At 40.7% G+C, this 13,378-nt stretch overlaps 1 protein-coding gene across 1 annotated transcript in view; it reads left to right on the forward strand.

The window, feature by feature from the left end:
• The window catches only part of BACE2 (beta-secretase 2), a 49,357-nt gene that overhangs the window by 22,276 nt on the left and 13,703 nt on the right, over positions 1 to 13,378 (forward strand). The window contains exons 2-5 of the mRNA XM_074602403.1: positions 960 to 1,048; positions 8,322 to 8,538; positions 10,114 to 10,242; positions 11,442 to 11,576. Of these exons, the coding sequence (XP_074458504.1) occupies positions 960 to 1,048; positions 8,322 to 8,538; positions 10,114 to 10,242; positions 11,442 to 11,576 (570 nt within the window). The remainder of the gene's footprint in view (positions 1 to 959; positions 1,049 to 8,321; positions 8,539 to 10,113; positions 10,243 to 11,441; positions 11,577 to 13,378) is intronic.

Below are 13,378 nucleotides of genomic sequence, written 5' to 3' on the forward strand. Positions count from 1 at the left end.
ATCTGATTTACAGCACAGCCCCATGGGTGCCAGTGCTTTTGCCAAAAAGCCACGGTAAGCATCCAACCAAGAGCAGGAAAAAAGTGTGACCGCTGCATTTGGTAGCAGTACAGTCTCTGAGTGACTTAAATTATCATTTAATGACATGTGTACTTTCAAGGTCTCACTGAAAGAGGTGATCCTGCATCCGGCTGCTCGCTCCCGTGCTGTTACCTTCTGACTTGTGCTAGCACAAGCCGTCATGCAGCTGCGGTGAACCAGCCTGTTGACCTGAGCCAAATGGGGAAAGGAGGTGTCTCGTTTTGTCTGTGTGGTTTTATTAGGCAATTTTTGGCCTAAATCGTCCACCCAATTAACTGAACAAGTGGCCCGCTCTTAGGCCACCTGTCAATCCATGCTTTTCACAGTGTTTATAAATCTCCCATCCTCCTATTCAAAGGCAGTGAAAGCTGTGGTATGCTGCTGCTGCTTGGGATGCGCTGGGCAATGTTCCCGTGCTCTCCAAGCCACGAGGCAGCTTCGTGCTCCTGCCTATTTCTGCTCAGACTTGCACTCAGCCCCTACCTAGAAACCTCATAAGCTCTAAGGCAAACAGTGCTTTAAACAGTACGCAATTCAGCCTGTGTGCTGGAAGAACCAGGTTGTCGAGACACATGGGTTGGGCCAAAAAAGAAATTTGAGATGGTCGTGAATTCATCTCCTGTGCGAATGCGGGCTTGGCAGGTTTTCCCCCTTCCAGGAACATGACTATTTTAAAGCACGTCAGCACGGTCAGCTGTTTTGAAGGGGCTGCAGCAGCGTGACACTTTCCCCAAACTGGCACTTTATATTTATTTTGCAGGGCAACCTTCATCATCATTTTAAAATTGGAGGTAGTTTAGACAAAAACTTGAATGATTTTTTTGTTTGTTTGTTTAGTTGGATGTGAAAACCACCTCTCCTTTCTTCTGTTTCGGCAGTTAAATATTCTGGTTGACACTGGGAGCAGTAATTTTGCTGTAGCAGGTGTGCCTGATCCTGATGTCACCTCCTACTTCAATACCGAGCTGTAAGTACCTGTTCCGCACACCGTGATGGGTTAGGATGTCTTTTAGATTCGGGCTTCTCCACACAAAAGGGAATGATAAGGCAGCTCGTGGGACTCCTGTGACATCCCATGCAAGTGGGATGTTTGTTCCCTGAATGGGAAGATTGGTTTTGCCTGATGCAAGGTCCTGCCTGACACCATGAACAGTCCTACTGATGGCAGCGCAACTGAGCTCTGAGCACAGCGCTGATTAGAGCTGGAGGAAAGGGAAGAAGATTACAGGGTAAAAATCGTTTGCAAAATCACACCAATTTCAGACAATTTCTTATCCAAATAGTCTTGGAAGGAATTAAAAGTTTAAATATACTTTCCTTTTGTTTAAAAACAAAAATTAAAACCCACTAATTGTGTCTGTTACTTGACATTTCATCCAAAACCAAAATTAGTCAAAAACTAATTTGTTGTTTGGTTTGGCCAAGGGCTGTGATCAGTTGGTGATATGGACAGACCCTGCTGAATCTGGTTGTTTATAAGATACGACTCGGTGGCCTTAGTGCTTGTTATGCACTAACTTTGCTGTGTTTAGCATGACCTGACATTAGTTACAGCCAAGCATGGCTTTGTCTTTCCGAATCACTCTCCCTCTTTTCTTCCTTCCTTTCTGCCCTTCTCTAGATTCAATTATTTCAGGTAAACTTCTCTAAAACACAATGTCTATCTTTAGCTGAAGCATATGGATAAAAATGCTTAGAGGGACTGGGAGGCTCTAGAATATCACCATTCTCGTTACCTCTTTATGTATTTTAACATGGGGGTTTGCACTTTTTTTTTCCAATAAGATGCACTTCTAATGGAGGGAGAGCTTGTATTTCCATGCTGTTTACTAGAGTAGCCTTACCTTCTGTCACATATTCAGATGTTAACAGAGATATTTCACATTTCACTCTGATATGACACAGGTCTGGAAAGTCCAGAATTTGCACTTGAAAGCCGTTTCTGCACTACTGCAGAGTCTTACATGCCTTACATCCCCTTCCATAGGTAGTGGCTAGAGAAAACTTAATTGCAAGGAATTAAAAGTACAAGCATTCCTTATCACTTTTCTCTTAAGTGATGTTATTTTATCTGGAAGGGCAAGGCTTCTCTCATAAGAACCGTAAACCATTAGAAACAGCAACAATGGCAGAGGTTCTGTGTTGAGAAAGGCTGTGAAATCGCTTGAAGGTTACAGTCTGTTATCAGTGTTCTCAGCATACAGTTTTGAGAACTTTGATATAAAGTTAATAATAAAACCTTGAAGTTTAGGCCCTGAAGAGTTAAGGCTGCTTTGTAAAATGATTCAAACTCAAGTCATTCCAGTCCAGAGCAACTGCAATAGCAATTTCTGGTTTGGGTTGGATTGATGGAGGACTGCAATATGCTCAGAATAAAGTGCAACCATTAGCATGCTTGAACCTGGCCCCACCATGCTTCTTCCATTTAAAATATTTTAAATACATTTAAATAAATGTCACCTGGGAGGGATCCTGGTCACAGTGAAATCGGATGTTTCAAAAATTTTGTTTGCAAGACACCTCTGTAGGTCACTTAGTACATATCCCAAATGAGGCAGGGCTGTCATCAGATCAGGTCAGCCATGGCTGAGTCCGACCAAGTTCTCCTGTAAACTTCTGAGAATGGAGAATCCGTACTCCCTCTGGGCAGCGTGTTTCAGTGCTGTACCACACTCTTCTGTGGAGGAAATATTTCCTAATGTCCAACATGAACCTCACAGAATGCAACTCGTGGCTGTTGCCCCTTATGTTAGTATCTGGCACTGCGGGGAAAGGTTTGGCTATGTCATCTTTGTAACTGTCTTTCGAGTTGCTGTAAGCTGCTGTGAGATCTCCCCTTAGCCTCTTGTCTGCAAAACTGAAGACCAGCTCCCCTCAACTTCCCATCACAGGTCCATGATTCTTTACCTGTCTGGTAGCCTTCTGCCAGCCCCTCTTTTCTTTCTCCAGATCCCTGTTGAACTGGGTTCCACAGCTGGACACAGTCTATTCCAGGTATGGTCTCACCAGCGCTGACCAGAGAGTGAGAGCATTCCTTGGATACATGTCCATGGCCTTCCAAGTGTGGCCTGGTGTGGAGTTTGCTGTATGCACAGGGCAAGTATGGTGATGGCTCTTATTCAGCCTAGTGTCCACTGTCACTCAAAATCCTTTTGAGTCCTTTTCAGTTGCTTCCCAGTCTGTCCTGATGCATGGAGTTGTTTCCTCTCAGCTACAAACCTTTGTCCTTCTCCTTGTTGAATGCCAGGAAGTTTCTGTTGGCTCAATCTTCCCGTTTTTCAAGGTTCCTTTGAATTCAAGCTCTCACATTCAGCATATCAACTACTCCCCTTAATGTAGTATCCCATGCAAATCACCTAAGGGTGCAGTCTGTCCATTGTGTAGGTTCTTGATGAAGATGTTGAACAATTTTTCCTCCACTCACAACCTGTGGCACTATGCTTGTTACGAGCCTGATATTGAACAAATGGTCACTGTCCTTTGGGCTCAGTGGCCTAGCCCATCTGCAACCCACATGTTGGTCTGTTTGTTCAGCCCTACATCCTCAGCTTCCAAATGGGAATGCCATTGGATATGGTGTCAAAAACCTGACTGAAGTCAAGATGTGCTACAGCTACTGCACTTTCCTCATCTGCTTAGCTGGTCACCTTGTTGTACAAGCCAATGAGCTTGCTCAGGTATGATATGCCTATGAAATTCCTCGTTGAGTATCCATGATTACGTTCTTGTCCTTCATGTGCTCGGGAACAGATTCCAGCAGGTTGTTCTCTGAGACTTTTCCTGACTTGAGGTGAAGCCCCAGTGGCCTTGGACCCTTGGGCCCTGCTGCTCGTCTCTTTTTGAGCCTGGCCTTACGATAGCCTTTTCCCAGCAGTAAGGTTACCTTCCCTGATTGTTGTGATTTTGCATAGATGGTAGACAGGGGCCTTGATATCACATCAGCCAGATCTGCAAAATTACCTAAGACATGTGTAATGAGACACCCATGTGTAAATGAGAAAAATGACCTGTGGGCACTTTTCTTCTACACTATGTGGAACACTTCAAAATTAGATAAAGAGGTTTTCTCTCATCTGGTAATCATTCCTGCAGTTTTTCCCTATATTGTCACTAAGTGCTTCCATATCAAAGTCATAAACGGCAAATTGAAGGCGAGGGGAAGGAAGGATTAGTAATTTGTTAAGTTAATGGGACTGAGTTACAGATGCGTGCTTATTAGAATATTAATATTGTGTTGGAGAAAGAGAGCGATGGGTCTGAATTTCCTGATTGCCACGCTCTTAGTTTAATGCTATTCAAATGATCAAAATCTGAAATTAAATGCATGATTGTTTTTTGACTGAAATTGAGGAGGGTCCATAGGAAAGGCATTCTCTTTGTTTCAAGGGACCCAGAGGGTGTGTTGCTCAGGAAGAGCCCTCCTTGAGCAATTTTAGAACTAGCTTGTTAAATGGCGTTGTGTGTCATGTAATCCATGTCGTATAATTCTACTGTTTAATTATCTGGGTCTTTCTGTACAAAATGAATAAAGCTGTTATCATGAACTCTTTCACAACTTGGGCTTTTGAGCGGCTCTGACAAAACTTTGCTGTGAAAAGTTCTGAGTCTGCTGTGGTGATCATGCTGTATAAGTCACCATGTTGTATAAAGTTTGGGGAAATGGCATAATTTGTCCTGAACTGAAAAGAAATCACAGCATTTGTTTCTCATGCTGTTCAAAATAACAAGTAGTTTTTGTTGAATACGCTACTTATGATAAAAGAACTACTTAAACAGATGTATAAAGGGATTTTTACACTTGAAACTAAATTATCCGTGATGGCTCTGTAGCGGTATGTGAAGGAGTGACATACTCAGAGCTGTCAGTATTCAGCAACAGTACTCAGTTTTATTTCAGTTTGAGTATTACTGCCTCACCATCTAAAGTTTCAAGAGCAAACTGCTCAAGAGATGCTCATTCCAAGAGATAGGGAGGTAAGAAAATTATGGGCAATAAATTGAGGTAATACAATAAGTTATATACTAGCAAGAAAAAGTAAACTGCTGCTTTGCTGTATGATTCTGCAAGTTCGGTTGTGTGCACTGTACAGTTCATGGTTTGAGGGAAATTATAAATTTGTTCCAGAACCCCTGCAAATTAGATGGGGCTTCTTGGTTAAACATCAGTAATTTATGTTGTGGAGTAGTCTTTAAACAACTAGGTTGATTGTTGGGTTTTTGTGTTTGCTTTTTCTTAAAGCCATTGGCCCTGAATCACTTATCTTGTGCCATCCACCTTCACTAGAGAAGGGATCAAAACTTCTGTTCAGATTTTTTTGTCTATTGCTATTTTCTGTCCCTTCTTTGCCACTGCTGTTGATAGAGGCATTGATTTGATGCTTAGGAAAAAGTGTATGGGCAAGTAGGAAAATCTGAAGGCCTGGTTTGTTGCAGAGTGGCAAGTGATCTGTGAGACCATGGAATTAAGCAGGAATTGCATGTGTTTGGCGAGGTTGGTGTTAAGCAGGGTTTTCTGTGCAGTGGATTTGCTGTTACTGTGTTGAGCACAATATTTTGTCAATGTTTTGTTCAGTGCTGTAGGCTGGTAATGAGGAGTAATTTTGCATAAGAAAATGAACCTGTTGCTGGTTTTCTAAGCTGAGGTTTGAGGACCACCTTTGTCTTGAATGTTTTGGAGAGAAGACAGTAACCAGAAATGAGAGGGGGAAGGGAGTAGTGGCACTACAGCACCATAATCTAGGAGACCATTTTCCTTGCCTCTGGTGAAGCTGCCTCTGCTCTGTCCTGCCAGAAAAGTTTAATTTCTTATTTTCTCATCATAGCCACAACAGCTTGTTTGGATTTTTTTGTGCTGTGTGTTTGTTTAAAACACTCAGCCAGTGAATTAGAACAAGTCTCTAGTTTTCACCTCTAAAGAAGTTTTCTTCCTTTGAATCAGTGAGGTGGAAAAACACGGACTGATTACAGTCAAGAAGATAGAGCAGGAAGTAGTTTTGCAGAGCAGAATACAATTTACTGCCACAAGGATCATGCGAGATCCCTTCCCACGCTAGGTATTGCATGAAAGAAATGATAAGGCCTTCTCTTCAACACAACATTTGTGCGCTTTACAAATGAGATGAGTATCCTCATACCCATTTCTACAAGTGGGGAAGCTGAGGCACAGAGAGCGAGGAACTGACTTGCCCTGCCTTTCCACAGGAAAGCTGACCAGCAGTGCTGGAGAATGAACCAAGTCTTTCTGTGTCCTGGTCCACAGCTCAATCCATCAGGCTGTTACTGCTTACGGAAGAGCTATGTGCTGCTGCTGTTGCTAGTCATGCAGAGTCTGTATTTGCAGATTTGCTTTGCTTTATTCTCCCAGCACTCACTTTTCTCTCTGATTTCAGATGTTTCCTCTTCTGTTGCACAGCCAGACACTTTTCTACATGAAGAGCCCTGTATTTTCCCTTCCTTTTCCTGTCCCCCCCCTCCCCGGCCGCCCCCCCAGTTTTTCTTAAGTCGCTAATTATTCAGACTCTATTTTGATTTATAAAATTTACTGGCAGTATCACAGCAGTGCTCTGAAGACCCTGCCTGAGCAGAGGCGTCCCTTTGTCTAAGCATCACACAAATGCAGAATTATGCAGAAAGGTAAAACAGCAGTAGCAGTAGCAGTAACCAGATACAGGTAGTAACAGTATTTCTGGAATTCGTGATTTTGAATTATAATCTCTGGGGCCTGTTACTTCATTTATTTCTGCTGTCTTGGATGTTACAAGCTACTGGACTGTGAAGACCCTGAAAGGGTTAGCTGCTGGGAGTATCAGTAACTGCTTAGGGTTAGAGCCTGGCCTCTTACTGCTCCTTACCCTCCCTTAGCTAGGAAGAGGATCAGTTGCATGGTCCATATGGCCAAATTGTCCCTCTAGATAAAGCATCTGCTTCAATGGATTGGAGTTTTCTGCATTGCGATCTGAAGGTTGTTCCCCATAACAAGCACCAGCTTCATTCTGTCGAGCTCAGGTACAGGGGGCTGTGAAGCCACCTCATGTGGCTGTTTCTAGTCAAACCAGCTGTTAGATTAAAGCTGCTTTCATAAAACTGACCGTACTTGATAAATCACCTGCATTTTCTGTTGTTTTACACACATAGAATCATAGAATGGTTTGGGTTGGAAGGGACCTTAAAGATTATCCAACCCCCCTGCCATGGGCAGGGGCACTCCCACTAGACCAGGCTGCTCAAAGCCCCATCCAGCCTGGCCTTGAACATGTAAAGGTGGTGCTATGAAATTATTTTACACTTTTTTTTTTTATTATTTACTTTTAAAACCACTGTCAAACTAAAAGTCTGTTTGGATGAACTGAGGATGGTTATCTGCCTCTTCAGAAGGGGAAGCTGCATGCCAAGGAATGGGACCAAAATAGATTGTAAGGAATCTAGTGACAAGGGTGGAAGATGATTACTATGTTGATACTACAGGATTTTAAAAAGAAAAAAAATCTATTGATGTTTTTTCTCATGTTTATGATAAGCCTTCTAAACAAGAGTCTTTGCCTTTGTTTGCTTGCTGTACTTAACTGTTCTGTTGCCTTTGCTGCCCTGGTCTAGAAGGAACTCCTTCCTTTCCTCCAAGTCAGTGGATCATTTGTTAATAATATCCAAATCTAATCTGCTTACTTCCTGATAGATAGACCAAACTGCAGATTTAGAAAAACAGTGTCTTACCGCTGATACTCACAATAATATTCCAATTTACCCCAAATGGATTTTTAATAATATTAATGAGGTATTAATCTATAGCTCTTCAGCTAGCCTGGCATTTCAATTTTAGGTTTGAATTCAGAAGCTTTTTGTTTCCTAGTGCCACTTAATATGTGCTGTCTCCAGTTAAAAAGCACTGCTCCTATTGTGGTGGACCAGTCTGAGTCAGGGACATATTGCACTAGATAGCATAATACCTTAGATTAAAAACAACAACAACAACAACCAAAACACACAAAAAAACCCAGACACATTGTAAAGATTTGAGTCACTGATGGCTTCAGGATGAAAACAGGGCCTCAATATTTTTTTAAGACCACCTTTTTTTTTTTTACTACTTTTGCAATCCATCCCCCTTCTTCTGTGAGTATATAGGATCAACTTTGCAGACTTCACTTTTTTTTCTCTCTGGGAAAAATTAAGATTGAATATATTCGGTTGTCTTGCATTGTAAATGAACAGCTCATGCATAAGTGTATCTTTTCCTTTTAAAGGTCAAGTACATACAAATCTCAAGGGATTGATGTCACAGTTAAGTACAGTCAAGGAAGCTGGACTGGAGTGCTGGGTACAGATGTCATTACTATCCCAAAAGGAATTGATGGCAGCTACACGATCAACATTGCTACCATTCTTGAATCGGAGAATTTCTTCTTACCAGGGGTTAAATGGCATGGGATTCTTGGTCTTGCCTACGATGCCTTAGCCAAGGTAAGTTACCCTTTCCCCAGCTGTAGAAATAAAGAGGGCAGATGATCTGTCAGCATTAGACTCCTCCCTTCCACCCACTCTTTCCTGTGGATCCTTTGTGTTTGTTAAGTTCCAGAAAGAATAAACTAGGTTGTGATGGTACCACAGTCCCATATGAGGATTTAGGCTTTTCTAGTGATGAAGGCTTCGATTTTAGTTCCTCTGGAAAGAATAAGCTTTTACAGAGTTTGTAGTACCAGAGGATGGGAGCAAAGGCTTCCGGTATGCGTGTGAAGGGCATTTATGAAGGTGGTGATGATCTCCCTCAAGAGTTGTCAATGGACTGATGAACTTACTTGGCAAAACTCTTGGCAGTTAATTCTAAGACATTCTCCATTCATCAAGTAAAGTTGAGATGGAGGGCATATATGGATAATTTCAGAACAAATATTAGCTACAGTGTTTTTATAAACATGCAACCAAGCACATCCTGTTCTTATGGAAGTAGGAAATTCAGGCAGAAGTTTAAATTAAACCCTAAAATTTATAGTCTAAGGTTATAAGTTATAACCTTATAACCTAAAACTGGAAACATGATTGGCCTACTACATAGTCATAGTTTTCAACCTACACATAACCATCTGAGAAATTCACAAACTGAGATATATCCCATTAGAACAAACGATTCAGTACAGCCTGCCTACTCTGTAATTAAAATGCTTTATTCAAGAGTTGTGTGATCATTGTATTGACTTTTGTTGTCCTTGCTGTCATACACTGTCGACAGATAGACAGAGAAGAGCCGCTTGTCAAACTCTGGTTTGGGCAAATAGTGCATTCAGGGCATTTATTTTTTCCTTCTTCCAAAGACTTAAGTGTCGTTGGCTTCTGAGGCTGCTCTGTGCTTTGTCTAGTAAGAGCACTTGGCACCCCGCAAGCTAGCCAGGGTCTCTGCCTGTCATGAGATGTACTTGCACGGAAATCTGAATTACAATGAAATTGCAATGCTCTAATAACCGCAAAGACAAGCATGAGATGCAGTGTAGGAAAGAACCTGTTGGCCAGTAATCAGTTGAACTGAGTGTGCTTGGATATGAAGTTCTTTAAAAGAAAGGAGAGGAAATAAGGGCCCTTGAATTAAAAGTTCATTAGAATTAAACTATGTTTAAAAACTGAAAATCCTCACTTTAAAATTCTGCCTTTTAACTGTAGAAGGGTGGGAAGGACAAGTTGCATTTGACTGTTCTAATTACCCAAAGCCTTTTCCAAAGAGAAAGCATTGGTGAGAGTTTCTGCCTGAAACTGAAACTAGCATTTGAGTTTGAAAACTGCAACTGAAAAATACTCTCGTGCTTTAGGGATTTCTGTGACAGTGGTCAAGAGTAAAAATGTTTTTAAAAACAACAGAAACAGAAAAATGACAGATGTTGGTTTTTTTAATGACTTATTATATCTAGAATTTTCATCACCTGGTTGTCAGAAATTCAATTTACTCATGAAAAGTGGTCTTGTTTGAATGATTGGCTCATTTCTGCAAAGAAACTTTTTAATGAATACTTCTGCAATTCTTTTGTTTTGTTTTTCAACACCTTCAAGCCTTCAAGTTCTGTGGAGACGTTCTTTGATTCTCTTGTGAGGCAGGCAAAGATCCCCAACATTTTCTCCTTGCAGATGTGTGGTGCTGGACTGCCTGTTTCTGGAAGTGGTACCAACGGAGGTAGTCTTGTGGGTATCTGTCAATCTGAGAGGGAAGATGTATCTTTGTTAATCTCTCTCCCTCTTTTCTATGACTATCCTACTTCTTCCAAATTCAGTGTTTAAATATGTGAAATGTTTTATATTTTTTTTAAGGAAAATTTAAGCATTTAGGCGAAACTCAAGTGTCTATTTATTTTCATCCTCCATTCTTTTCTTCTCTCTCAAGTTTGAGTAATCTTCTGCATTTCAAGTTTAATTTTAATAAAGAAAAACGTAAATGTTGTGTTTCCTCAGGGCAAAACCTTTCCCAAACTGAGTAGTCCCTTACTCAGCTGCCAATCAAAATGCTACTGTATTTTTTTTTACATGATGTGAAAAGGGGGAGAGGAATCAAGGCTCTTTTCCTTTTGTGTAAACAACATATTAAAGGAAAAAGTCTGAAGTCCAGATCTTCCGCTTGTTAGTCTGGAAAGACTTTCCATCAGTTTTAGTGGGACCAAGAATTGGCCATTATTTATCTCGAATCAGGAGTTGGAATGACTGTTCCCACATTATGCTGAAATAAGCATATCAGCTCAGAAGCTGATCACAAATAGTTATTTTGCTGTGAATTCACATACTGTAAATGTTAACACACTTGACACAGACGAAGCCCAAGAGAGAACTCACTTATGTTAGTTCAGTTCGAAGTCTGATGGTCTAGTATGCTCCCAGTCAGCTTCAGTGTAAGTTTTTTTTGATGGAAGCTAATAGTGATAGCAATGATAGGATGGTCATATCGCATTTTCGATGTGTGTAAAAAAAATATGAAATATTCTTGAGCAGTATTAAGGTTTTTCTGATCTGATAAAGTGAATTTATGATGTGCACATTTAATATTCTGTCCCATTTTTAAGCGTTGCCTAGATTAAACCACTGTTTTGATTTTAAGCTTTTTAAACTTTTTGAGCTTTCATAAGAGAATCAGCTTGTAGAGGAGGATGCTGTTAATTTGGCCCAATATGGGACTTCTGGTTGGCTGAAGCACAATCTCCTTAATGTCTAGATGTTTCATACTGCTTTATTATTGGCAGAGAACTTGCCAGTAAAATCCTTACAAATGGTGCTAAATTAAAATTTGGATGCCCTGTGCATCACAATTAAATATTTCTCTTTTTTCCTGTGCTTGCCCAAAACTAAGCATGTGGGATTTTAAAGTGTGTGAATTCCTTTCTGTTTTCCCTCAGGTTCTGGGTGGAATTGAGCCAAGTCTGTACAAGGGTGATATTTGGTACACACCTGTCAAAGAGGAGTGGTATTACCAGGTTGAAATTCTCAAACTGGAGGTTGGAGGACAGAACCTTGAATTGGACTGCAGAGAGGTATTTGCGATAATGTGTTTCTGTCTATATAAAACCCAAGTTTGGTTAAGAAAAATGCTTAATTGATCAGTTTTGTCTTCACATGCAGATCTGTATTGTGGTTTTCTCCAAGAATTAAGGTTGCATGGTAACTTTACAAAGAAAGCAACAAGCCATGTGAAATGTAGCATGTACATCAAGCATGCTGAAATTGCTTCAAAGAGGACTTTAAAATCATTGCTAGTATTTTGAATAAATTAGGGACTAAGCTACAACTATTAAGTGAACAGTCCACTGAAAATACGGCTGATGTGGTTTGGAGGGGCTCAGCCTCCCGACTAGTTTCAGTTGCACCAGAGGTGTATAAACACTGAAGATTCAAGGAGACAAGTCTTTAAACAACTACAGGTTATGGTTTTCTGTTACACAGTAAAATCAAACCAAAGGGTTTTAAGACAATTTCGGTCAAAGACAAGGGAAGGTTTTGGACAGACCTCTGTGGAGATGTCTAAGCATGAAATTCATGATGGCAGTGGGCAGGTGTCATCGTGGGAGGCTTCCCAAAGTATCTTATCCCTTTACTCCTTTTTTTTCATTCTTGTAATCCACTGTTGCTTGCTTCAACCTTGCCAGTTGTTATTCCTGATGAATATGTTTTCTGCTTTTGTTAGGAATAATGTTCTGCTATCTCTGGATCAGTCTAATGAGACTGTGTTGTTGCCATTTTTATTCCAAAGCTGTTTCATTTTTTTCTGGAGGATACGTGTGTATGTATGTGTTTCATTTGTTTCTTACTGTAGCTTTTTGCTATTCATGTTTTGACTTTAGTTCTATAATTTTCATGCCCTGTTTTCATTAGACATCTTAATTTTATCTTATGCTTGTTCTCTTAGTTGGAAATCATTAGGACATGATAATTCTGAAGTTTTTATAGGTCATACAATTAAGCGAAATTCATTATAAAAATTTTACGTGTGCATAAATGTTATATTTCTGTACAAAATATGTAAATCATATTGCCATATAAAATATTTAAAATGAGTCATGTCATCTTTCAACTTAATAAGCAAAACAAGGTCTATTTAAACGTCTCTCTGTTACATTGTTAGGAAGGCAAAACTGCTGGTCCTTTAACATAAATGTTTGTGTTGCTTTTCTTTCTCGCTTTAAAAAACAACATGTTTTTGAAGAGGAGCCTTTGTAATAATGGCTTAATACATGCTGTTTCCAGAAAACAACTCACTTTAAAACCTAGCGGTGTTACGAAAGTTTCCTGTTATTGTCGCTCTTTTCTGAGCCGGGGTTTGCTTTAACGTTGTGTGTATTAGCACAGCATGCTACTCGCTGGTACAGAAGGCATCCTTCCTTTCTTGATCAAAGGAGATCTTCCCGCAAAATTCAGGGGAAGAATAGTAAATTAGGGCTACTACGATTAAAGTTTGGCTAGTTAGGGGCTTGCAGAGGATGCATAATTCACCGTCCAGGACGATGAACTATGTGCCCTCTCTCCTCTTAGTTGTTTTCTAGGAAATGGAACATTTTTTATAACCGTCACCAGAGACTAATCCTTTCCTTGGAAGGGAAAAGTAGTCCCCTCGCCTCAATGCCGGGAATGTGTCCAACCTTGCACTGCAGCTGTGGCCTTGAGCCTGGCAGACCAGGGCTGAGAGCGGTGCTGAGCTGCTGGCAGTGCTTAGGGTGCTCTGTTAAATATTAACGGGGAAGACTAAGAAGGCACGAAGCTCCTGCCCATTGAGAGTACACTGTACACAGCATGAAAATCCAGGTGCTTAGTCCCTGGCCGAGTGGTCCTGCTACCCCAG

Source organism: Larus michahellis, chromosome 1 (genome assembly GCF_964199755.1).
Source record: "Larus michahellis chromosome 1, bLarMic1.1, whole genome shotgun sequence".
NCBI lineage: Eukaryota > Metazoa > Chordata > Aves > Charadriiformes > Laridae > Larus > Larus michahellis.